We start from the raw sequence: 27,402 nt of genomic DNA, 5'->3' as shown, positions 1-27,402 counted from the left end.
AATCATTAATGATGTGAGTGATTTTAGCTTAAGTTTTTTGGAGGTTAATAAATGACCATGGTGCATGGAAAACATAATGATTTTACATTTGAAATGAAACATAGAGAAGGATGATGCACTGAGCTGAGCCTCCTTAGAGGAGGCTGCATGCTTGTACAGAACATCAGAATCAGTCGCGTGTATAAAGGCGGCTTCTAAAAGTGTTTTTCTTTACGGAAAATGAAATATTTATGTACGCATGTATGCTGATACACTGCTGGAAAACATGTAGGGGTATTTGGCTTTTTGTATGATAGAATCTACTAGAATCTCTACTAAAGCTCTACTAAAATCTACTATAGCCTTTACAGGTGAACTTAATTTGACTTTCTCTAAACTCTTGATTGCATGTGCACAGCTGTTCCGAGTTTAAGCAGTTATTGTGCACCATGCTGTTCTCCAACAAGATGATTATCTTAAAAAAATAAAATAAAAAATAACAAAACAAGCAAAAGAAGTGTCTAAACCATGAATCTACCACTGAATGTTCTGGTTTATTTAATGACAACTTCTATCCTCTTCATCATACTGTTAATTTTCTGACGCAGGCGAGTTAATGAGACAGATGGACTTTTAATGTCCGTGATTGATGATATGATCTTTTTTATTTTTTGGAAATCTTGCCTAAAAGTTGAATATCTCTAACTTTTTTTGGTATTGCTCGTAAGTTAGAACCAATGTTTAACCTCCCATGCCATGAACAGATATCCATTTCATTACAGTGATAGAAAATTAACAGTTATCTAAATTTTAAATAAATAAAATTGTTAGGATTTCTTTGGCCATTTGTACTCTCATGTAAGACAGGACGGATTCCCAGCTCGTAGTTGATTGGCAGACTGGGTTGGCAGCTTGATAAGCGACAACCTGCAGCTTCTCCGTGTGTGTTATAATCTCCAATGTTCCCTGTTAAGTTTCCACATCTTTAATTGTTCATTTGTTTAACAAACACATGGAAAAGAAGAAAATTCACATCTGTTTTCTTCTGAAATCTCATAAACTTTCTTCAAAAAAAATTTCTTCAAAGCTGTTTTTATCGGATTCCTTTTAAAATGGGGCCATAAAATCTGGTAAAAATGCATCAATGTCCTCAGTTTGTTTTAGACCCTGTAGTTAGAATATTAGTAAACCAAAAAAGTGAAATCTATAGCTGAAAGTACTCTCCAATGAACACCCTTTCACTACTGGTTGAGTAGAATTAGCTCTTTAATGACAGGAAAATATTAAAGTCTCCTTAAAAATTAAGCCTCTTTTTTTCAGCAAACAGCAGGAACAGATGTTACAGATGTTAGCTGTGAGGTAACTAGTCAGTAGCTCACAGCTAAAACCCGCTGTACCAACATCATGAGCAGGTTTCTTGTTAATGTACACGGTACCCTGTAAATTCAGACTTCCACACACCTTTTAAAATTGTGGTCTCTTGAAAAGAAAGCTGCAGTTTAAACGAGCTGTCGTCTCTTTCTCAACACGTTAAGCTTTCCGTTCCTCCTGTGCACATTTAGCAGCCTTGTTCGCAGTCTAGAAAACAGCCATCTGTAGTCTTTGATTTGTTACCTGCACACAGATCAGCAACAACAATGAAACCACTGACAGAAGTTCATGACGTTGGGTTATCAGGTCTGCTGGGAAACACTAGGCAGAGCTGTGAGAAGCCCTACCGAAGGCCAGCATAAACCTCGTCTGTGCACATTACACGCCATTGATTGAGCCGTGATTATTGCATGATTACATTTTAGAGTCTCTTTTCTGTATCGTGAACATTGTACATGTGGTTTTTCTAACGCTTGTTCCAAAGCATGCAAAATCATTACTAAACTGAATTGTACTGCATCATTAAAGTATTTAGAAATACTAGAAATACACACACAGTTATGGAATAAAATGGCACATTTCATTGACCAAACAAGCAAAACATATATATGTGATCCATAGAAAGGATTAAGTGTATTTATAAAGCAATCCGAAAATCCTAAAAAACACTTTGCATTTCATGGTTTTAACATTGATTTCCTCCATAATAATTAGCTTTTTTTTTTTGTTTTGCATCCATTTCCTCCTACAACCATTGGTTTAGTTTGGAAGTTTTAGAAACAAAACAAAACTGTTTCTAAAATTAAAATTGTAAGCAATAGATTAGCTACTAGCCAGCTATTCCTCTGGATTTAGTGCATAAATAGGGGGAATAGGAATAAATAATATACATATACATACATACATACACATCTTCACTCTCCCTAGATGTGCATGGACAAGCCTGATTTGGTTAAGGATTCAAGCACCAACCCAAACAGTGGCAGACACCAGAGGACACGAACAGAACTCTTGTGTTCAGTGTAACATTAGCCGTGTGGTTTTAGCATAGCAGCTGATTGCTTCATAGTATAACGAGGGAGAGAACGACACCCAGATAACTGCAGGAATATGACCTGCCGAGCCACAAGGGCACAACGTTAAACGTGTTGTGATTGTGTGTTTGCTCTCCTCCCCAGAGGGAGGCTGACCAGCACAGACACTAGTACCAGCCCTGGCTCGGAGCCCATTGAACTGTCAGCCTCACATGCTGCCAAGGGCTAAGAGGAGATGGGGGACAGGAGCAGTACGCGGGAGATCAGGGATAACAAGCAGAGACGGAAGTAGACTGCAGTCTGACTGAGTCTGCCTCTATTAGTGATGCTGGAAGGAGCTGTGGAGGCACTGAACTGAATCATTCTCTGGATCTCAGATGGTAAAATGAGGATAGTTCAGACTTTTCAGCTCACATATAAAACTGTGAAGAACTTGTTGGAGATATAAGGAAGTTCTGCATACACTGTGACATTACTAAACTTTTCCTTTGGGTTGACAGATGAAATACTTTTTAACATGCCAGGCACAGGATGGGCTTCTTATGTCAGGGCACATGGTTGCCTCTGGATTTGAGTAGTGTATACCTAGTTTCAAGACATTGTGTTGAAGTCTCATTATTAGCTGTAAGCTTTGATAGCCAATTCTGCACAGATAAACAGGAAGAGGCATGCACTGCAACACAAACACAGACTAACTCACTGCTTTAAACTGTCTCAGCCGAGTGGATTTCCCTCTTGGTTTAGATTTCCTTTGAGCACATCAGCCTTGTTAATTGCATGGCTCACTTTATTCCCAGTACTGGCTGACTTGTGTCCATTAATGTTAAAGAGTGTGCAGGATGCTGGTAAAGAAGCATATGATATGGTCACTGTATATGGTTTGCCTTTGAACTTCTGTAGCTAATCAAAGAAGTGCTGATAAAACCATAATGTCCTCCCAGAACCCACATTTAGGGTTGGACTTTCTGGTTTTCAGTGCAAATGCTATTCGAGTCCCTGAGGAGACGGTTGAGGCTTCATGACCTTTTCAAGTCTATAGCAGACTTAAAACACTGCTACAGTTGCAACAGAAGTTTCCAGAAGCCACACACTCACAAATAAAAGTACCTAACTGGACCTTTAGGGGTATAAAGACTTGTGGCCCTTATTTGTAGAACTGTAATTTTTAAATTTGACCAGAATCCTGCAGGTTTTAGAAGTTTTCCTGCTCCAGCACACCAGATTCCAATGACAAGGCCTAGGTGCTGCCCAAACATGTTGACCCATCAATCTGATTTAGCTGTGCTGCAGCAGGAAACATCCAAAACCTGCAGGTCAGCGGCCCTCAACCCTGTCTTAGGTTGTGCCTTGGGTACATCTTGTACCCTACTATAATAGTAGACAATATCTATGTGTTTAATGCTTTTTCTCTATCATAAACACATTCCCATGCCAGTGACATTAAAACATTGGTTTTATTTAGGTTTTTTTAGGGGCGGCAGTGGCTCAGGCGGTAGAGCAGGTCGTCCAATGATCGGAAGGTCGGCGGTTCGATTCCCGCTCCCGCAGTCATCTGTCGTTGTGTCCTTGGGCAAGACACTTAACCCTCCTTGCCTCCAGTGTTGGCATCGCTGGTGTATGAATGTGTGGATGAATGTTCGGTGATGGTCGGAGAGGCCGTAGGCGCAGACTGGCAGCCACGTTTCCGTCAGCTTGCCCCAGGGCAGCTGTGGCTACGCACGTAGCTTACCATCACCAGGTATGAGTGAGGAGTGGATGAATAATGGATTCACACAATGTAAAGCGCTTTGGGTGCCTTGAAAAGCGCTATATAAATCTAATCCATTATTATTATTATTATTATTATTATTAATGACCTAACTAAGGTCTCTTTGACATGTGGGGAAATCTGGGCCTAAAACACCGACCTTACTGGCAGATCACCACTCTTCCTCATGAGCTACACCCATGAAAAATAAGTGAAACAAGGTTAAAAAAAATGATAGTAAATAATAATAAAAACACATAGATCAAAATGCACAAATAAATACATAAGATTTTTCCCTCAAAGTTAAACGACTATAGTCATTTTTAAAAATCTGCTTTGAATTTATAAAGGAACTTTAAAGCCTTCAGATGTGAATAAATCTAGTTGAACCATCTCTTTTTTTTGTTGTTTCTTTAGTAAATACTTACACAGACCATTTCCTGATATTGTACTACCGCATGTAGGAGACACATCCTGTATACACATTAGTATTTGGGGACGTAAATGTACCTTTTAGTCCCTCAAAGTTACACAGATAATCTGACATTATAAAAAATTTTTTCATTCTTTTAGAAAATAATTTTTCTATTTTAAGAAATGATTTGTTGCATTTTCTTTTACACTCATATGGACTAAACCTTCAGTTTAAAGTTATTTTATGTCTCTTGTACCTGAATTTCTAACAGGATTTTTAGTGAGATTAATTATTTTAAAAAGCAGCTATGTTAACCTGTATTAAGTTTGGTACTATATACCCTTTTCTAAATTCTGTCATCCCAGTGATCTGTGCTCTTTGCTATGAAGTGTCTGAAAGGAAAGCATGCAGATGTTTTGTCTAACTTAAAACGACCCTTTTTTGTTCATTTCATCTCAGCTGTATCTCAGTAATTTGGCTTTGTCATTGATATTTATACAAGAAGTTCCTTATGTTCTGTGTTTATTTAATAAATGAATCATTCTAGTCAGATTTCAAAGACTCAGCATTGCCCTAGTTGCTGCTCAGATGTTTTGTATCGCATGTATTAATACTGAAGAGATTCTTTTTGAAATGAGATTCCTGCATGTTGAGAGGACTGACAGTCAAATGAAGTGATTAGATGCACAAAAATAGCACCGTTATGGGACCACTGAGCCACACGTGTCTCACATTTCCAGGCATTTGTGATCAAACCTCACAAATTTTTAATGTACATTCGTGACGCTGCATGGCTCAAAGCCGAGCCCGTCCAGCTGGCTGCTTCCCAGAGCCCAGTTTGAGACGCTGATTAGTGGCCACTAATAGATCTCGATCCCTGACTCATCCTGTCCCACTGTTCACTCAATGACACCAATTACTCACCTTCACAACGTCTCCTGGGCTCAGACCAGCCAAAAATATCACTTTCTAATTACCAGGACTTCTTCTCTGAGTTAGAAATCTGGCATCAGACCAGGTTTTTTTCCTATAATTGGGTGAGAATTGTGGAAAAGGTAAGTTTGAGTGTTGTGGATGCAGCATCTTGGAGATATAAAAAACAGCATGTGTGTTTGCCGACAGTTTCTCAGGGACTGAATTCAATCAAACATCAGTGATGAAAGGTGTCTGCTTGATAACCTCCGTCTCAAACCTGCACTCACTCGTCCTTCTTTCATCTGACACCCTAATCATGCAGCCTCTCATCTTAGATTAATGGCACCAGGGATGGTCCACATCCTGAGTGTTGGGAAATTGATGCACTGAGTGTCCCAGAGCTTGATACTTGGACCAGGATGACCTGAAATATTTATCTAAAAGTAGCAGATGGAGCTCATATTCACTGAGCATGCAGAGTAGATCCAGTGAATGACAGTTAGGGTCCCCATTCCCCCCCATTAGACCATGCTAGATTAGAATTCTCTTTGAAGATGGATCATCAAATTTAAGATCTGCCATGAGTAATCTTGGAAAATCAGCCCAATGGTTTGCTCTCAGTATACCAAACGAACTGATTGGCTCTGATTCGCAAAGAGAGTTGTCAGATGGATGTGGCTAATGTTGAAACAGTAATAAATGTCAGTGTTTGCTGACCGTGTAGCTGCATCAGTGGTGGATAAATGTCACACAGAAGCATTGTGATTATTTGAGCTATAAATATGCCTGACCTTATTAAAGTCCTGTATCCACACTTCATTGGGGTAAGCATTCATCAGCTTGTATGAGCAGCTCTTTCTCTGCTTTCTAACGTGTTTTAAGGACATACTGTATAATGACTGGTGTGGAGACTGTGCAGGATGAATTGCGTTTAGCATGGCTGCTGCTGGTGGTCCAGGCATGAGGAGGCTCTGATGGGCACCATGTGTCTCAGCAGAAAAGAGCAGAGTGGTTGCTGGAGTTTTGGCAGCAGATAAAAAAAAAACATGCTGGCTCCCTGTAATGTGGAAAAAAAACAAAACAAAAAACCCAGAAAAGAAACCTTTACAAGTCGATTCAGAGCATTTTAGACGCAGCGTTGTTGATACAGTAGCTTTGCACTTTTTCTATGAATGTTGAATCATAAATTGTAACTCCAGCAGGGGGCGCCTTCTGTGGTTCAAAACCAATGAATTCTTTTTAAAAATGTGGAAAACAAGTTTAAATTCTTAATCACCACTGTAAATAGTTAATATCAGCAGTTGTTGGATCTTCTTTACATACATTTCACCTTTTACATTAATATAGTCGTAAAAAAGTGCATCATCTTTCGACTCTGAGGTTTTACATGGCAGGACTTAAAATGTCATTTGGTCCTGATGTTTGACTCAAAAATACTTTGCCATACAGATGCATTCATGGTCCACGCGATGACTGCAAGGTGTCCAGGTGCTGTGGCTGCAAAACCAGCCCAAATCATTATCCCTCCACCACCATGCTCGACAGCTGTTATGGGGTGTGTCAAACATGCTGCTGTGCAACATGACCAAACATGTCCATTTTGGTCTAGTCTGTGCAAAGGACAATGGGCCCCTTTTACCAAAATCTTTTTACATGTCTTCTTAAATTTGTTCTTCAGTTATACTTAAGACGTTTCCTACAAAGTTTTCTACATTTTCCTCTTAGATTGGTGAATGCCAATCCCTTGTAAGTTGAAAGGATGGACCAGCTGGCCCTACTTTACATCTGTAAATGCCCCCCAAAAAGGTCTTATTGTCTGTGTGCAGACAGATACAGACAGCGGTGAGCTAGATGAGGAAAAATAACAGAACTGCAAAAGAAGGAAATGAAAACAAAAAATGATAATGACGATATGAACTGAAACCTGATTGTGATGACTTTGTGATAAATGACACACAGTGAGATTAAAATCCGTTTTAGATTAAATTTATGTAAAAAGAAATGGGTAATTAATTACTCCAGGAGTTGGACAGCAGCCTGCGTCTGGTTCCACGAGGACAAATATCGTCGTGGTGTCATAGTTGAAGGGGAAAAGGTTCACCATAGAATAAATGTGTGCTGTACCTTCTGCAGTGTGTAAAATGTGGCTTCATTTTAAGGTGCAGTGCAGCGATGGAGTGTGTCCAGATGAAAGTGGTGTTATTAACCAGGCAGCCAGGGCATGACTTTCATCACCTAATAAAAATAATCATTATATATAAAAAAAGACATTGCTTTAAATCTTAATTATTAAGCCGCATTCAGCAGGTGGATCAGCAGGTGACTTGGACATTTATGGAGCAGTGTTCTTGCAGTTGAACAAACTTTATTATCCGGCATGTGTTTTAATGCACGTGTAGAGTCTTTTGCACCAACCTTGTTAGGAAGACCAGAAATAGAATAAATTCCATCTTCACTGTGACTTGTTCTTGAATGAATGACTAAAATATAGTTTAATTTTCCTCAGGGGAAAATTATAAAGTTTGAACATGATTTGGAATTTCTTACTATTCTAAAATAACAAAATGCTCCTTAAATTCCCAAAAGTCATTAAAAATCTGACAATTATTATTGTAATTTATTATTTTATTATTTTATTTTAGCGAACAGAACAGCAGAAAACACTAAATCTGACTTTGTTGTTTTATTGTAATAAAAATAGAGATTTCTTTTCTTTTTCTATTTGTTCTACAGGTCCAGTTTAGATCACACTAAGCTAAGATGCAGCATGGTTTATGCTTTAACTGTTTTTTTTGTTGGATATGAGATGGTTTCATACACTGCTGTTAGATCTTCTCTAGGTTCTCTGAAGCACAGATCTGTGTTTTCTACAGCTTTTTAAGTCTTTGGACACTAAACCATCAACATTTAGAAATATCAGAAACTAGAAAGTCCTGCAGCGGTTTTGTTCCTGTTCAGGTACCAGGCATCAGAGATCACTGAGTCATGGCGTCCCATCAGAGCCAGAAGAGCTCAGGAGAACTTTTACGCCTCTTCTACAACTGCTCTGATGCTTCATTCACTCATTTGATTCACTAAGCCGTTGGGTCAGAGACTTATTCTCACGTCGTGGGTGTTTTCTTGGCAGAACAATTTAAAATCTACATCTAGATAAGAAAAAAAAAACTGGCTCATAAACACTCACATATAGCCAGTATAATAATGTAATTTGATGGTGGGACCTCTGAACGTCATGTAAAACATCATGACTGAGTGTAGCTGCAGCTCGTCTGAACTAGCATAATTTATTTAACAGCAGGTAATATAATGGCAAACACACAGCAATGTGGAAGTTAAAGGGATTCTGTGTAGATTAGACTTTTTTTTTTTACTGAAGGCATTAGATTTTATGATCTTACAATAGATCCACTTCAGAAAAATGACAGATACCTATAAAATCCTAGTTTATATAGATAATTCATGTATTTAAACTTCTGGGTGGATCTGTGTAATGTTTAATAATGTTGTTTAATGTTTAACAACGTTTAATAACATCGTTAGAAATCTTTTGATATAAAGTTTAGTAAAACCTGGTCACTTTTTTTACCTTGTTTGCTGATAGAAAAAAGAGGAGGGATGTTGATGAGTAGAAATCAGGTTCTGATGTGGGAAAAAGGGCAGAAAGATGATGAAATAAAAAATACTTTATGTAGGGAAATAACAAAGATTATCAGAGCAATCTTTAGAAGACATAAGGTCAGCAGGTGGAGGAGGCTTCATGTTGAAGATAAACGGCCACACTGGCAGCCATTTAAGGATTAGTTTTTTTTTTAGATCATAAGTTTGGATAAAATCGTTATTGGCTAATAGGTGAGAAACAAGTGTCATAGACTTTCATCAGCTAAGAGATCAACAGTCTGATTTATGCAGATAAACAAACGATAATTACAGCTGCATTCCTGCAAACCCTGGAGCGTTGAATCCAATACCTGAATGTTATTAAATAAGAAAGGCATAAAAAGATAAATGGAGCTGGATTCTGTTATTGAATGCAGGTTTGAGATCTAAATAAATACATAATTTTAAATTGACTTTAGCCTCCCACGTCCATTTTCAGCCACTTATCCAGTTTAAAGTCTCGTTAATGTAATGACTGCAGTGAAACACTAAACGTATTAAATTATCCTGAGTCTTTTTGTTTTTAAAACTAATATGCAGCCAATTTTAGATTTAAACTGAATGTTTGAACAGAAATGACATTTAATGTACAACATTATGGATTCATTAAAAATTAATCTGCATATTAAACAGCATGAAAAATAACATTTGCAGGCCTGAACTGCAGGATGACAGGGTAAATATCTGATCTGCACCAAGGTTTCACCTCTAGAACCAAACCCTGCATAAAGAGGAAAGGTTTGGGACCAAGGCCATGTCACAGAGACGACTCCAGGTGTATCTGCTAAAAACTTTAGAAATTTTAAATTTTGTCCACATAGATCTAGTATTTTGGGAATTAAATGCTCATTTTTTAAAAACTGGTCCCAAAGTGAATAAATCAGAAAATGCCACTGTTTTCATTTCCTTTATTAGAACTCGTAAACATCTTTCCTGAACCGATGACAGCACAGCTCCACCTCTCGCTCATCCCACATGCAGGAGCACCTGAACATGATGTGGCAAAATCTGTTCAGATAAAAGAAAAGAGAAATTCCCACAATGTGTCCTTTTTAGATTGATTCTCTCCCATCATCTTCTTCATGGGTGTGTTTACATGGCACAGGTTTATGCTCCAGGTCTCCTTCTCTGTTTTTGGTGTATTTCTGTGGCAGGGTTACAGCGCCACTCACAGGCCTGGCATATGTACTGCAGCGTTTTCAGTGGTTTTGTGTGGACGCGCACATTTCTTGAAATCATTTCGTCTTTACCGAAATTTTTTTTTTAATCTGAAAGGCTTAAAGGCCACATCATATCCTTGATGATGTGGCCTTTAAGTGTATGTTTTCTTTAATCCCCAGATCTGATTTATTGTCTTCGGTCTGGTTACTTGGATCTGCGCTTCTCACAGATTCAGCCATGTCGTCCAAGGCTTTAGAGACACGGGTTGTCCTTCAGGCTCCTTTTTTTTTCTTTTTTCTTATATGCAGGAATTGGAACAAACCAGGACTAATTGGGGACTTTGATATTGAGAGATATCTTATCTATTGTTTAAAGAAAAAGCACTCTTTTTCTTTTTTAAATCTGTCTGCAGATGAGCTTTAAATGGCTGAATTGAAATTAATGTCAGAAGAAATGACAGAGGGGAATAAACTGCAGAGAATTTGAAATAAAGCTAAAAAAAAAAAACTCACTGTGCAAGACTTCTTTGACAAGTATTTCTTTCTTCCCCCATGAATACTACTGCTCTTACAGCTAATAAATGCTGGAGCCACTGCGACTGTACAACCTTAAGAACATCAAGACTGGGTGAGGAGTATGAGGCCATGACTGTTTTTATATAGTTATTTTTATCCATAACTACTAGCTATGATCTGAATCTGGTGGAGGAAAGTTAGATACATTTTCTGTTCGGTGAAAGCAGACTTGGCTCTAAACACAGCCTGCTTAGCATTTACACTCCTGTCTTGTTTTGAGTTTTAGTTCAATTTGCAAAAGCTCTGGAGAGCTGGATATTATGTACTTTTTTTTTTTAAATAATCGTGCACTTCATTCTGCCACAGTGTCTTCTTGCTTAATGGTCTCTGATGAATTGTGAATTTATGATGGAGAGAAAGACGAAGATGTAGACAGAGACAGAGTTAAGAGTCTACTTATTTCCAGCCAGTGGGATGAGTGATGAGTGAATAAATGAGTTGTAAAAAGAAGCGGGGTCAGAAGGGAAAAACACATTTTAGGAATAATATTAGACAATTTTGTGGGATATTTGTCACCGATTAAGTCACCGATCACCCTTACAAGCCCATGACAGCAAGGACAAGCAGCATTTATAATAATATTTGAACCGGTACTGGACAGGACTCACTATAGGATGCAATCATTTGGGTTTAGGTTCCAAGCTTAGCTAGGGTTAGCCATGGCCTGTCCAAACCCTGAAAACAGTGATTAGTCACCTGCTGCAGAAGCTAATGTGCAAATGCCTCAACGTTCATTCCTCATGGCAGCTAGGCGCCAGCTCCAAAATGTCTGGGACTCCAGGACAATCCTGTACAAAAGACCCTACCTCCCTCCTGAAGTGCATAAATTTTCCCTGCAACTCATGGTGTTGTTGGCTGGATTCTCTCCTTCATTGTGTTGGTGGTCCTTTAGGTATCTGCCCTCATGTTTGTTCAGGCAGCTTTCAGAAATCACTTCTGGGCTCAATGCTTATTTCCTAAATAAAACTCCAGGATCTCAGTAACCAACAAGATAACGGCAGAACAGACAGAAGCTTCAAAGCAGCAGACAACAAACCAAAGGTTGAAATCATGACTTTAACCTTTTTATCATTTACAGTCTATGTTTGGGAGAGACGGTGTGCTTTTACTTCCCTGGCTTGTTTATTTTTCATGATTCCATACTTTTTTAAATTTTTTTTCTCAGAATTGAGTGATTCTATTTTTTTCAGATTGATCTAAAACAATTATTAACAACCACAATTTTATTTATTTTTATTTCTCTTAGTGTTTCTTAAACAGTTTCCATTTTAAATGCCTTCAGTTTCTGTGGTCAGCGTCTTTTCTACTAAATTAAACAGCTGAATGAAAAGAGTGGCGGTTCCATCATTTTTGCCCAGGGTTTAATATCCTAGCTGTAAATGCAGCTGGTCAGATTTCCCCTTCAGCCATCTTGTGCACGGCAGATTCTGTGCAGGTGCTTCACCTCTGCTTTTCCAAACGACCCTCTTTGCAAACAGTTAACATCATCAGTTGATATTTTTGACGTTTGCACCTTGATGCATTTAGGGATATTTTCCCCACCGGTACTGCAGGTACATGTACTAACAGAAGCTGCTGCTGCTGTCTCATGGTCCAAGCAGGGACCCCCCCACAGTGTTTACAAGACAGTATATTCAGTACAGTATCAGTCATGTTCCACGTGTATGGCCATTACCAGGAAGCACTCTGCTGCTGTAGGCAAACTCCAACAAATCACAGCTTCCAAATCAAACTGTCAAGAAGAAAATAATTTGAAGTAAATTTAAGTGAAGCACAGACGAGTACAAATGATTAAACCTCGGCCCAATGAAACATAAAACTTACAAATGGCCTCTGTCAGACCATGGCCAGTTGTGGCCAAGGTTGTTCAGCTGACGCATGCGCTCGCACACTTTCAGCCATGTAATGAGAAATATTCGACTGCGGCCTTGAGCAGCCTTTTGAGTCCAAGACCACTGAAATATGGTGTCAGTGGCACAATGACAATCACTCACTTGGTTTTTAGTTTCCCCTCAACTATAATGAAGACAGAATAATGAATCACGTGGAGCCAATGAGAGGGCACTTTTTTATAGTGTCTGAGTTATAACCACCTAGAGACAGAAATGGTCTGAAATGGTCATCTCTGTATGAGATGAAGATAATCCAGCCTGATTTTATACTACATACCAATCAACGTCATCTTTTGAGGATTTATGGATGATTCTAACAGTTGTGTAAAATACCTGTATGGATGTGAGTAAAGCTGAAATGTGATTTCTTCCCATTGGCTATGATTCAGTTTGAAAGTTGCAACAGTGTGATGGAGAAAGACAATTAAAGAGCAGTTCATCTGTTAGACTGCCAGCACAGTAAGCATCAGCAGAGCTGTAATAACGGTGGCAGTGCCTGGAGGAAGCTGAGAGGAGGTGGCTGCACATTAACTGCCACCATGACCAGTAATAACAGGGTGGGGTCAGGAAAATACAGCAGGGCTGTAGCTGGGTTTACACATCGACGAGCAATTAATCTAAAGAGAAACTGTTTTCATTTTATCTGTACAGTGTGGATCAGTATAACCAGTGTTAATGCTGTGTAGAGCGTTGTGATTCGTCACATTTCCAGCATGTTAAACAATATCACTCAGTTCAAAGCAAAGCATTCTGGGAAGGCGATCTCCACTGCTTCCACTTGATCTGATTTTAATTTGCGTTATTGTCATAAAATAGAAAGGAAATAAGAAATAAGAAGGAACAAACCTCTAACATGGCCGGATGCAGTTGGGGTTAGCCTTAACAAACACTTGTGCTCATGAAAAGGAGTCCTGGCCCAGCTGATAACATTTGGATGATTCTTTTCCTGTATGTGAGGACTTAAGGTGGAAGACGTTTTTTATGTAGCGCAGCTTGATTCAGGGCTGAGGTGCAAATGGAGCAGGTTAAAGACTGAGGTCAAGATCGAGGTGAAGAGAGTTCAACAGCTTCCTGTTGTCAAGGTATTTTAAAACACTTGATCCAAATGTTGAGATTTGTATAGTTTAATCTTAAGATCCCAGTAAGGAGAATGTAATTAATTTTTAATACATATTAAATTCATTCTCTTGAACTTTTTACACTGAATAAAGCCAAACATCCTACATATACTAATGTGAGCATGTTTCCATTAAAGGATGAATTACCTTTAACAATGTAAAGTGGATGATGCTTCATCTGCAACATGTTGGATGTTTCTAGGACGACGTGTGCAGTAAATCCCAGCAGCTTTTTGCAGTGGCATTCATGATGGAATATAGCATCTCTTTGTCTCACACACATACTGCCCAACCCACACACACAGACACACACACAGGAGTTTGCTCAAGGCTTCACATAAATTGTAGCGACAAGGCCTTGTCTAGATGTTCCCTCCGTCTCTGCCAGACTCCCTCGGTTTTATAACCCTCTTTTTTTTTCTTCTTTCTTACCATGGAGACACACCGGCATGCTGCTGCACTCCTATCAGAAAACTTCCATCTGTGACCAACTCAGACTCTTTTCTGAGACGTTTCACAGCAACAAGCATTGCTGTTGTCAGGCTGAATCCACAGACGCGGAACTTTTCAGGTCTGAACGGCAATGATTGATGACTGCAACAGTTTTCAACTCGATAAATCTAAGCACATAAATGCCTGGAGAACTTTCTCAGCAACAACAAAATGTTTTCTAAATGTGCTGCTAGTACAGGGCAGCATTGATATTTCTCTTGTAGAATGAGTGTAACGTGTGTGCAGAGTTTTCTGCAGCTTCGAGCTGTTCAACTCGCTTTCTTAACTGCAAGCTAATGAAGTTAAAGGTCTTGCCTCAGTGCATCTCAGCTGCTCAGTAGACAAAACTACCTTCAGGGAGGGATCAATAATGCATAGAAACTCTGTCCAAACACTCGAGGTCATGTAATTTAAAGTTTGTTAGTAGTGCAGTCTTTATGTCATGTCTGTCTATAAGGATATGTGATTTCCAGGAAACATTTCTGGAAAGATTTCGAGACATCATTAAAAATGCAACAGATTTATTCAGTCTAAGAAATTATTAAAGGGGCCCTATTATGCTATTTAGACTTTTCTGAGCTTTCTACAGTGTTATAGTGCTGAATGCTTTTTCCTCACAAACGCATGTTTGAGTTCTCCAGTGTCTCTACATCCAGTCAGGGGGAGGGGGTTGGGGAGGGGGACTCAGTGATTGGTCATCTTCTCCAAGTTTTGCATGTTCATGAGAAGAAAGACACACCCACGTTCACTGCTCAGTGTAAGGTAGAAGAAACCGTGGAAGACACCGCCGTGGACACCGCAACATTTTCAGTGTCAACATGTGACACAGGAAATGCTTCTTCGGTTGTGAGGAAAAGCTGCATTTGTTCCAATTCCAGAAGGAACTTGAACAAGAACAGCGATGCGAAGACAGGAAGGTGTCTGCTCTCTGATTGGACAGATTGATTAGTCACCATTCTATGAAGGTAAAAATGTGCCAAAATGAACAAACTTGTAGATTTGATGTGAAAACTTGTAGAATACAATGTGAGAAGTTGCGCATCAAAAATCTGAACTTGTATGTCAAAATTTTCTGCTCTAAAGAAAACTCACACACACGTGAACTGAATTTGAAGTTACAGAGAAAAAAAGTCCATCTGACAAATTATCTTCCATAGTTTACTTGTAATAAAAATTTTTTTCAAGTGTTCCTTTTGCTTTACAACCTCAACTTAGCGATTGATGACCCACGTTGGGCTCAGAACCATTCACTCTGATTGGTTAAGCCCCGAACCCCACCCCCCCTCCTCTGCTCTCACATCTTCAGACACAAGTTAGTTTTGGCACAAATATCTCGCAAGGAATGAGCCAAAAGTCAGGCCACAGTTTTATCACGCTGTGACTTGCGAGAGCACATTTGTGACTTGCAGCAGCAGATTCAGGAAGTTGTAATCGCTAAGTTGAGTATAGAGTATTTACCAAACAGCTATGCTGCATCCTTGCTGTGAGTTGCTGAATTTCTGCTGGTTGCTGAGTGGCTGCAGGTCGGTGAGGGTTGCTGAGTGGCTGCGGGTTGCTGAGTGGCTGCGGATTGCTGAGTGGCTGCGGGTTGCTGAGTGGCTGCGGGTTGCTGAGTGGCTGCGGGTTGCTGAGTGGCTGCAGGTCGCTGCAGGTTGCTGAGTCGCTGAGGGTTGCTGAGTGGCTGCGGGTTGCTGAGTGGCTGCATGTTGCTGAGTGGCTACGGGTTGCTGAGTGGCTGCATGTTGCTGAGTCGCTGCGGGTTGCTGAGTGGCTACGGGTTGCTGAGTGGCTGCAGGTCGCTGCAGGTTGCTGAGTCGCTGAGGGTTGCTGAGTCGCTGCGGGTTGCTGAGTGGCTACGGGTTGCTGAGTGGCTGCGGGTCGCTGCAGGTTGCTGAGTCGCTGAGGGTTGCTGAGTGGCTGCGGGTTGCTGAGTGGCTGCATGTTGCTGAGTGGCTACGGGTTGCTGAGTGGCTGCATGTTGCTGAGTGGCTGCATGTTGCTGAGTGGCTGCATGTTGCTGAGGGGCTGCGGGTTGCTGAGTGGCTACGGTTTGCTGAGTGGCTACGGTTTGCTGAGTGGCTGCGGGTTGCTGAGTGGCTGCAGGTTGCTGAGTGGCTGCGGGTTGCTGAGTGGCTACGGGTCGCTGCAGGTTGCTGAGTCGCTGAGGGTTGCTGAGTGGCTGCGGGTTGCTGAGTGGCTGCATGTTGCTGAGTGGCTACGGGTTGCTGAGTGGCTGCGGGTTGCTGAGTGGCTGCGGGTTGCTGAGTGGCTGCATGTTGCTGAGTGGCTGCATGTTGCTGAGTGGCTGCATGTTGCTGAGTGGCTGCATGTTGCTGAGTGGCTGCGGTTTGCTGAGTCGTTCCGGGTTGCTGAGTTGTTCGATCTTATTTTCGGGGTCTGATTCTGACTTGAACATGTATGGCTGTATGTTTTGTATTGACATTGTTTACAGACTATTCATAATACTTTAGTGTGTTTACGAGTTCTGCCGGTGTGTCTATGACGAAATCCGTGCGCGCTCCTAACAACTACTCCTGGCAGTTGACCAATCAGATGCAGCCTACATCAGGGGGAGGCGGGGCTTAGGGCGAAGAGTCTCATTCTTTTTGTTTCTTGCAGAGGCTGGTCTGAGGGCCTATGGAGTTGGTTGATATGAAATAATTAAAGGGATTGTGAAAAATTCTGGATTGATTCCTGCCCTTGTGGACTCACATATTAAAATAAATTAGCCTGAAATTACCATAATAAAGCCCGTTTAAGTTAGTAACAGATCACAGTGTGTTTTGTCATTGCAACATAATGGCAATATATTTGCTCGAGACACCCTGCTCACTTCATCTTTTTATTTAATATGAAATGTGGAACAAAGTAGAAATGAACAGTGAGTTTTGTTCTATCGTTTGAGTCTATGGTCTCAGTGCTACCTGGCCCTGTTCCCACAATTGTGGCAGCAGTTTACCGTCCACCTAAGCCTAAGTTCATAAATGAATTTTCTGTGTTTCTGGCTGAGCTCTCTTTACGCTCACCCAATATAATAATTCTTGGTGACTTTAATATACACATGGATAATGTAAATAATACTCTCACCAGGGATTTTACATTTTGTCTTAACAGTCTTGTCTTGCAACAGTTTATTACCGTTCCAACTCATTCAAAAGGACATACTCTTGATTTATTTTGTTGTTCAGGTGTAATTCCCACAGGTTGCAAAGTTGATGTACTTTCCTTTTCTGATCACATGTTAATGTCTTTTGATGTTAATCTGGTTCTCTCAAAAAAACAAGCCCTCTCGTGATATATCTTTTCGCAATATTAAGGACATTAACCTGGACAATCTCTCAACCGGTATTAACTCTCTACCCCACCCTGACAGTCTCTCCAGCCCTGACGAACTTGTTTCATATTACAGCAATAATCTCCAGAATCTTCTCAACAACCTAGCTCCCCTGAAAACCAGATCTGTCACTATTACTCGCTTTTCACCTTTGTTTACCCCACCCTCAGACAACTCAAAGCCAAAGGACGCCAGCTGGAACGCTTCTTCAGGAAATCTGGTTTAACTGTTCACCAACAAATGTATCAAAACCATATGACCCACTACAAGGACTGCTGCAAACACACCAAATCCACCTACTATGCCAGTTTAATCAGTTCCAATGAAGGCAACACCAAAGCCCTATTCTCTGTCCTGAAAACTATCACCCAACCACCTGACTCCCTTCCTCCAAACATAGCCTCCTCTGCATTCTGTAACAGCTTGATTTCATTCTTCACCTCCAAAATTCTGAATATTCATCAACAGCTTGTTCCGAAGATCTCCTGCAATCCACCACCAATATTTCCCTCTTCCTCCTTCCCTTTCCCTTTCTGCTTTCACTCTTCTCCCCGTCTCTGCCATTTCCGAATTAATAAGAAAATCCAAATCATCCACACGTCGATTAGACCCCCTCCCAACCATCCTTGTCAAAGCATCTGCGTCCTCACTGGCACCTCTACTTACCCACATCATTCATGCCTCCCTCACAACTGGACTAGTTCCCTCACTGTTAAAAACAGCTGCCATCACCCCAACACTTAAGAAACCTGGTTTGGAACAATCTCAACAACCTCTGTCTCATTTCCAATCTCCCATTTATTTAAAAAATCCTGGAAAAAGCAGTTTCCTCTCAGCTCCAAGGGCATAGCATAGCATAGCATTTATCCCACAACAATCTGTATGAACACTTTCAATCCGGGTTCCGCCCACTCCACAGCACCGAATCCGCATTACTTAAAATCACTAATGACCTCCTCCTGGCAGCCGATTCCGGTCTCTTATCTATTCTCATTCTCCTTGATCTGAGTGCGGCCTTTGACACCATTTCCCACTCCATCTTCCTGGCTAGACTCTCCTCCATCAGCATCACCCACACCCCCCTCAGCTGGTTCAAATCATACCTATCTGGCCGGACTCAGTTCATCTAGTTGAAAACATTTACTTCCCAGTCACTCCCAGTCACCACTGGTGTGCCCCAGGGCTCTGTCCTTGGGCCCCTGCTGTTCATCATCTACCTCCTCCCCCTCGGTTATATTTTTAGAAAACACCACATACATTTTCATTGCTATGTGGATGACACCCAGCTCTACCTCTCCACCAAGCCTAACTCTACTCTCCCACCATCCTCCCTCACAGATTGTCTTCAAGAGATTAAGTCCTGGTTCACCTCAAACTTTCTTAAATTAAACAGCAACAAACAGAAATGTCATTAGTAGGCACCAAATCCACTCTCTCCAAATCTGACAGTTTCTCCATTCCCACTGATGATTCTTCCATTTCCCCCTCCACTCAGGTAAAGAGTCTGGGTGCCATCCTTGACAGCACTCTGTCTTTCACATCACATATCAATAACATATCCCAGTCAGCATATTTTCACCTTCGCCCCTCCCTCACCCCTCACACCGCCGCCATACTCGTTCAGTCTTGTCACCTCCCGTCTCGACTACTGTAACTCCCTTCTGTTCGGTCTTCCCCAAAAAACACTTCATAAACTTCAACTGGTTCAGAATGCAGCAGCCCGGGTCATCACAAGAACTGCATCCTCCCATCACATCACCCCTGTCCTGCAGCAGCTCCACTGGCTCCCCGTCACCTACCGCATCCACTACAAAATCCATAACCTCGCTCCTCCCTACCTTTCTGACCTCCTCCATGTCTCCATACCAGTCCGTTCCCTCAGATCCTCTTCCTCCATCCACCTCACCTAATAATAATGATAATAATAATAATAATTAATAATTAATAATAATAATAGAGTAGTTCTGCAGGTGGTGACCACAGACCACTTCTCAGTTCCTTTGCTTTATGCCAGATGTTTTGATCACTTTTGAATGCTGGCGGTGCTTTCACTCTAGTGGTAGCATGAGACGGAGTCTACAACCCACACAAGTGGCTCAGGTAGTGCAGCTCATCCAGGATGGCACATCAATGAGAGCTGTGGCAAGAAGGTTTGCTGTGTCTGTCAGCGTAGTGCCCAGAGCATGGAGACGCTACCAGGAGACAAGCCAGTACATCAGGAGACGTGGAGGAGCTGGCAACAAATGTGCATGCGTCTGCTCAAATGGTCAGAAACAGACTCCATGAGGGAGGTATGAGGGCCCGACGTCCACAGGTGGGGGTTGTGCTTACAGCCTAACATCGTGTTTAAAAATAAAATAAAGAGTGTTTAATAAGAATATTTCATTCATTCAGATCTAGGATGTGTTATTTTAGTGTTCCCTTTATTTTTTTTAAGCAGTGTATTCTAATTGGGTAAGAAATTATAATCTGCAATTATTCTAACTATCTGTTCAATTCCTTTCAGCTAGATTAAAGAGAAATTAGATGGCTGAAATTAACACTTGATTTATAAGTTTCCATAAGAAAAATTGCATTTTAGGTGCAGATCTAATCGATCTCTTTTAAACTGTGATCCAGGCTCTTCTAGTTCTGGTACGCTGCTCCTGAGGCAACACCGAAGACAGAATAGCAGCCTTTTAGGGCCTTCTCAAAATTGCCTAGCTACTAAACTAAGTGGAAACAAAAAGAGTGATAGAAAAGGTGCAGTTTGCCTCCATTCAATTCTCTATTCGTCTCAGCCTGGTTGCTGAACGTCTGCAAAGTAGGTCCAACAATTTGTGAATTAGAAGCTGGTAAAACTGCCTCTATTGTCCAGTGTGAGGGATGCTTTGGCTGATGACTTGAGCAGGCACTTTCAGATGTTTTAGGAGTGGATTTAATGTCTGGCTGTAACATATGTTACATCCAGACAACAAATCTGGAGTCTTAACTGATAAAAATGAATGTAAAAGAGGTGAGAGATGTGGTGGAGCTAGATTTTAGCACTTATTAAATAACGAAATGTTATTTTTTTTCATAATACAAGAAAAGAAAACCATTGAATCTTAAACAGATTTTTAGATTATGGACTAAATAGCAACATATGACATATTATACTATGCAATTATTTATTAAAAACTAAGCCCGCTATTGTTGCTGCTCAGCAATCTGGAAAGAATTATTATGGCAACTTCCAAATAATTTGGAGTCCATCATTCTACAGTGATAATGATTATTAATGAGCAGAAAAAATTCAGGATGGCGGCTAATCCTCCCAGAAATGGACGTCCAGCAGGTTTAGCCGAAGGTCAGACCATGCAGAGAAACTGCAGAAATCCCAAGAGCGACATCTCAGACTCTCCAGGCCTGCTAGCATGTCTGTATTTGTGCCTTTGGGTGTTTACATAGCGATTTAACCAACTGAGTAAAATCGAGGCCTGTGTTAAATCTTTCCATTGTCTCAAGGTATTCCTATTTTATACGATCAAACACTGTTTCTGTTGAATGACGCTGCAACACATGGGTCCAGGATAGATTTGGAGCTGTATGATAGTCTTCTTATGTTGCTCATTGGAGATCTATTCCGCATACATCCTGTTTTATTCGTGTTGAGTGTTTGGGAGAATTTTTTCAAATTGAAGTGCTGGTACTTTAGAGATAATTTAAACATCTTATGGGGGAGGGAGGTAGTGGGAAGACTACAGATACTAGGATGTTCTCTTGAACATTGGAAATGCAACACTGAAACTGGACAAAGATCAGAGAAAATTTTAATTTTTAGTGAAGCTTGGACCTTTCAGTGTTGGTGTGTATCTTCTGTAGACTCGGTTGGTTCAGCACCAGGAGCTCCAGAACAGTTCCCAGCACAGAGCCAGATGGTGTTGTTCAGTCAGAGGCTTCTTCAGCTCTGCTGCAACACAGAACATTGCAGGTCATTCCTGCCCACAGCTCTAACTTTACATTATGACTTCATTATAATGACAAATGACCAAATATTGATTTTATATTGCAAAAATATTGATACTTAATCAGCCCCGGTAAGGAGGTTCAAACATGACTTTTATCAGACTTTGTCTAGGTAATACAATTTTAATTTTAATTGGTACAAAAACAATCAACTCTTACTAGTTTTTTTCCAAACCACAGCACCAGAGATGAGTCGGCTCAGAGATCAGAGCTGATCTGCACCAACACTGATAACTGATGGTTTTCTTTTCTTTGAATTTGTTGTTAAAATTAATGACATTGAGAGGAGCCAGATGAGGTGGCTCGGGCATCTGGTTAGGATGCCTGCTGTGGTTTTTCCTGGTGAGGTGTTACCCGGGTGGAGGCCCCTGGGAAGACCCAGGACATGCTGGATGGACTACATCTTTGGTTGGCCAGGGAAAACCTTGGGATGCCCCCAGACGAGCTGGCAAATATGGCCGGGGAGAGGAAAGCCTGGGCTTTCCTGCCCCCGTGACCCGACCCTGGATAAGCGATAGAAGATGGATGGATGGTCATTAGAATTAATTCTAATTATTTTCTTGACATATTTTAAAGTTTTTCATAGTTGAGTTGGCTGAATCAGCCATTTTCACGCAAGATTTGCCTGTGAAAATTTCAGAGTTGGGCTGCAGCAGCAAGTTTTTTTTTATATATGTATATATATATATATATATATATATATTTTTAATAATAGATCTATTAAATTTAAACTTAAATTCTTATATAGAATTGCAGCTGTAAAATACCAGAAAATATTGAAAAACTTTCACTTTTCAAAGTGATGTCTGATTGACTCGCAGACCAAAAGTGAAGTTGGGTTTACTGTGGCAGACTGGGAAAACCAGATCATTTTCATTTGCTAAACCAGGTTATTATTATTTTCAGGCAAGAACAAAATGAGTTTTATCAATAGAGTGATAAAACAGTGAAAAAACAGTGATAGACTTAAAGTTGCAGCTGTAAATATTTGATTGATTGAGGTCTTTTTTTCTGACAACTGGACGAACCACTTGAATCTATTCACACAAGTTCATACTGCGGTAGTAACTGTCTACAAAAAGAAACCGTGGTCCATGTTTTCTGACTTCTAGACTTGATACTGTGATGTTTCCTGTTCGGGATCAGTCAGGAATCCTTTGTTCCCTACAGCACGTGCAAAATGCTGCAGCCAGATGTTTAACCGGAGCAAGAAAGTGAAAGCACATCACTGTAGTTTTGGTGTCACTTCACTGGCTTTCAGTTAAATTTTAACTGAATTTCAGTTGTTTGAAATTTATTTTATGGCGCTGTTCCATTTTATTTGTCAGAACTGCTGCATCTCTGGAATGATTTTTACACCTAGACGGGCTTCTTTACTCACTAATTTTAAATCTTATTTAAAAACACACCTTTAGTGCCTGTCTGTCAACCCAGAGTGGGACTATTTTATCCTGTTTTTTGCTATACTTTACCCCTGACATGCCTTCTCATAATGCTTTAAATTTTTTATTTTACTGTGCAGCACTTTGTCAGCGTTGTTGTTGTTTAAAAAGTGCTTTATAAATAAAGTGTTATGGTAAACACAGAACACACCTGTGGGTTCGGTCCACACGCCTGTCATGGCTGTGGAAGTTTAATGATGTTGAATCCTAATTAAAGATGTGTCGTCACTTATCTAGAACATAAACGGAGGCTGAGATTAATTTACATTCTTTACAGCATCACTTTGATTAATATGAATGAAAACTTGCTTTAAAATGTTGTTGAGCAGAGAAGAATCGATCAGCTGGTCGGCATGTTTTCAGCTTCACTGACCACGACTTTGGCCGTCCTTTCCGCCCCAGATATGCAGCACTCCTTCCTGCATTAGCCAGATTTGTTGATCAGACAAAAAAAAAAAATAACAACAACAATAAATTATCGACAATTCCTGCAAAACGAATGCAGAGCAGCTTCTTTGTAAAGCATGAAGCTCTCTGCACACTCATGATTTTCATTCAAACTTTCTGGATCAATAACTCGTCAGGGAGCATCGACACACACAGATCCTCTTTCCAGCCATCATTACATAAACAAAGAGCTCATTTCCAACAGCAGAAGGAGTCAGAGCTTCACATAACGCTGCTATCTTTTCTTTTCTGGGTATTTATCCATGTGGAGCATAACTTATCAAACCCCCAGCAAAATGTTTATAGAACCTGTTCTGCTTATACCTGCTTTAAACAAAGATGTCTGATGGAAATATAAAATTCTCAGTTATGTTTTTCCACCAATTATTTATTTTTTTAAAGACCAGTTTTTAAAGTGTTTTTAATTATTTTTTTGACCAAATTTGACCAGAGGAACTTGATCAGCAGATAGAGGTGTCTGGTCATCAATTAATTATAGATAATTATGTCCATTTAAAGTCATTATTGGCCTTAAAATATATGAATGAGGATGCATCTGATTGGTTGGATGTTTTATGATGACTCTAAAGGCCAAAATCTAAAATATTTGTTTACTGTAAGTGTTGCTGGAGTTTTTTTGTTTATTTTCCAAGTACCTTCTGAGTAGGTGAAGTTGTACCAGAAACTCTTACGCTGTCATTTCAAACCTCTCCCCGTCTGCAGGTCGAGAGAAGAGAAAGGGTCCCATGATCTCTGCTGGTGATGCCGAGTTCCCGCGGGATTACCACACCCTGGCTGCCACTGGCGGCCGCGGGGTGCGACGCTTCCCCAACAACTCCAACGGAGGGTTCACGACATCCTCGCTGGATCGCCGACACAACTCCGTGGCCGCCAAAAGCCTGGAGGCCCTGAACAGCATCCACAAAGCGGACATCGAACGTCAGCGAGACGCCCTGATGGACCTCCAAAAGAACAAGTACACCAACAGCCCCGGCAGCATGTCGCAGGGTTCTGCTGCCGTCGGCCGACAGGTAGATTCACACGACCAGTCAGAACAACGAGCACTAACCTGACACATCGAGTGTCTCCCACTCACTCAGTTTCCATTAAAAATTAGATGCTAAAGTTCATGAATCATCTGCAGTAGATATTTCTGTTCAGCTGGAGAATACAGAGAAAATACCACGCTGACTGGTAATTATTAAACTGAAATGATGCTGCTTTTTAACAGGTCATTAATGTCTGTCTGAGCTTGCAGCAGGCAGAAGACATCCTATCAGCTGTTTGTTTCCTTCTAATATCAGAGATACAGATGATTAAAGCAAATACTGTAATATGAGTTCATGGAAGTGAAATACTGAGGCCTCCTTCGGGGAGCTCATGTTTTAATGTGACAGAGAAGGAACAGTATGTTTCACACATCCACTTGTTTTATATTTATTTACTTTCCATACACTTCTTTACTGTATAGCAGGGCTCCTCAGGATTTTTCAGGCCAGCGTAGCCTGAAACACAGATGCAGAGATGGATATGTGAACCCTCATACAGCTGAATGGCATGTGTATAGCAGGCTTGTATAAAACTGTTTTTTAAGCTCAGAGAAACTATTGAACAGATGAAATGAGGAGACTAATTATGTCAACTCGTCTATTTTTACTGCTTTTTAAAATAGATATTACTGTTATATCAATATACACTGATCAGCCAGTCATCTAATATTAAGTAGGTTGCGTTAATGTTCATACAGGGTGTAGATGGACGACATCTGAGCGTCCTGGAATCTAACTGGGGCATTTGAGTCCTGTGGACTGTGGGGTGGGGGGTTTTTGCACTGGGCTTGATCATTAAAAATACCACCAGATGCTGTCTGATTGGTGTCTGAGTTTGAAGGGCAGTGAGGCACCTCAGACCTTACGTTGTGTTGTTTAAAGCTTCCCTAAGCTATGTGTGTGTGGCTGTTGCTGTCTGGAGGAGGACACGAGTGTGGGTGTCAGGTCTGTAAAGATATATAGCAGCGCATGTAAATGCTAGGCTGCAGGTTTTACTCTCTTAACCTTTTACCTGGTTATTTATGGGCTGTATTAGTGCTGTTAATGAAGTAGTTTTTCTTTTTGAGAACAGACTTGGTTGTTTTCAAACTCAAGTGTTGTACTGCTCTCCATCAAGACACGGACTACACACTCCAGAAGTACCTGCTTTCATGCAGATATGTTTAAAATCTCTGCTCCTTAAGTTTAGTGTTGCGTGTACAGATGTTCTCCGACCACGATTGAGCTCTTCTCTCCACACTGCATAGGGGTCGATTCCATAAGCAGCTGTGTTAAATGCAGGAATCGCTGCCCAGGTAAAATCTCTTGTTTGCTACTACGGGCTGCTCGGTTACCAGTGTAGGTTTATTATTAATCCAATCGGGAGCCATCTTTGTGATGGAGATAACCTCCTAATACATGTATTTTACATCTGCTAGGTGCCTAATAGTCTTATCTTAGGCCATTTTACTGCATCATAGTGTATCTACCTTTAAAGTTGAAGAGGAAAAGCATTAAATGCATAATAAATAAGTAGCCTTGAGGTAACAGAAATCAGTTAATAAGCTGTCTTCTCGCGTTCAGTCTGTGAGGTAAACACGTTTTAATAGGATCCTCTCACAGCAACCCAAGAAACAAAATGCAGGAAGAAATCCTGGAGCAGAGGTTTGGTGAGAGCTCAGTCTGCGAGGAGGAAAACTCGATGCTTGAGCGCAGGATGTTTAAACATGTGACACTGTTTTGAACATATTTTGTTTTAAGAAAAAACAGTACGATGTCTGAGCATGAAAACAAGGAAGCCTGCTCTGAAATGGAAAAACTATGCTGTTAATTAAAGCATTAATTTAGCCTCACAGGTTTTTGTGTTGTGGCTAGTGATGTGTGATACCATCGATTTCTTTCCAGTCTCATACCAAGTAAATTCAAGCCAGTATCTGCGATTCTGATCAGCTACTTTGTCCAGAAACTTTGTGTTTGGAAAATCTCTTTCAAAACAGCCTGCACTAAAGGGGAAAACTGATAGTTTATATTTACATAAAATGCTTCTCAAACTGAAATGACTACTAAAATAAATTAAATGCCACATTAATTGAATATGTTTGTCAACACTTCTATATTAAAATATTTACTTAACCATCAGTCAAAACAATGAGGGATTAATATTATCTATCTATCCTATTTATGGAATATTTTTAGCCATATTTTTATTCTCTGAAACCCCAGAATAGCTGTTTTATTCCCAGGACCGGACAACAACACCGGCCACTTCAGCATCCTTAGCAACTAAATCTAGGCCTGTTGAATTGATGTGAGCTGATCTCAGGGACACATATCACCCCCAAGTTGAACTAATACAGATATTCATTTTAGCATTTACTTATTTCATGACAATATTTAGTACCTCACATCTGAAGATAACTGGTCTTAGTTTTAAGAATGAAGTGGACTCCTGTTGTTTGAACATCAACACAAAAACCTACAGCAGACAAAAGAAAATCACTTTCCCAAAATTCAGCATCAGTGCTACACAGCTCCACCTTTTCTCCCTCTGTACCTGATGCTGCCTGACGCTGCCTGACGCTGCCTGAAGCTGCCTGATGCTGCCTGATGCTACCTGATGCTGCCTGATGCTGCCTGATGCTGCCTGATGCTGCCTGATGCTACCTGATGCTGCCTGATGCTGCCTGATGCTGCCTGATGCTGCCTGATGCTGCCTGATGCTGCCTGATGCTACCTGATGCTACCTGATGCTGCCTGATGCTGCCTGATGCTGCCTGATGCTGCCTGAAGCTGCCTGATGCTGCCTGA

The 27,402-nt window shown here is 40.6% G+C and overlaps 1 protein-coding gene across 3 annotated transcripts in view; it reads left to right on the top strand.

Annotated features, from left to right (window-relative positions):
• Positions 1 to 27,402, top strand: part of LOC121632222 (SRC kinase signaling inhibitor 1-like) — a 152,994-nt gene that overhangs the window by 37,318 nt on the left and 88,274 nt on the right. For all 3 annotated transcript variants that reach the window (XM_041973482.1, XM_041973484.1, XM_041973483.1), the window contains exon 3: positions 24,290 to 24,597. In XM_041973482.1, the coding sequence (XP_041829416.1) occupies positions 24,313 to 24,597 (285 nt within the window). In that variant the 5' untranslated portion in view covers positions 24,290 to 24,312. The remainder of the gene's footprint in view (positions 1 to 24,289; positions 24,598 to 27,402) is intronic.

The sequence above is a fragment of the Melanotaenia boesemani genome, chromosome 21 (genome assembly GCF_017639745.1).
Source record: "Melanotaenia boesemani isolate fMelBoe1 chromosome 21, fMelBoe1.pri, whole genome shotgun sequence".
In the NCBI taxonomy this organism is placed as follows: domain Eukaryota; kingdom Metazoa; phylum Chordata; class Actinopteri; order Atheriniformes; family Melanotaeniidae; genus Melanotaenia; species Melanotaenia boesemani.
Note: the sequence above shows the minus strand (reverse complement) of the source record. Positions and strands in the feature narration are given on the sequence as shown.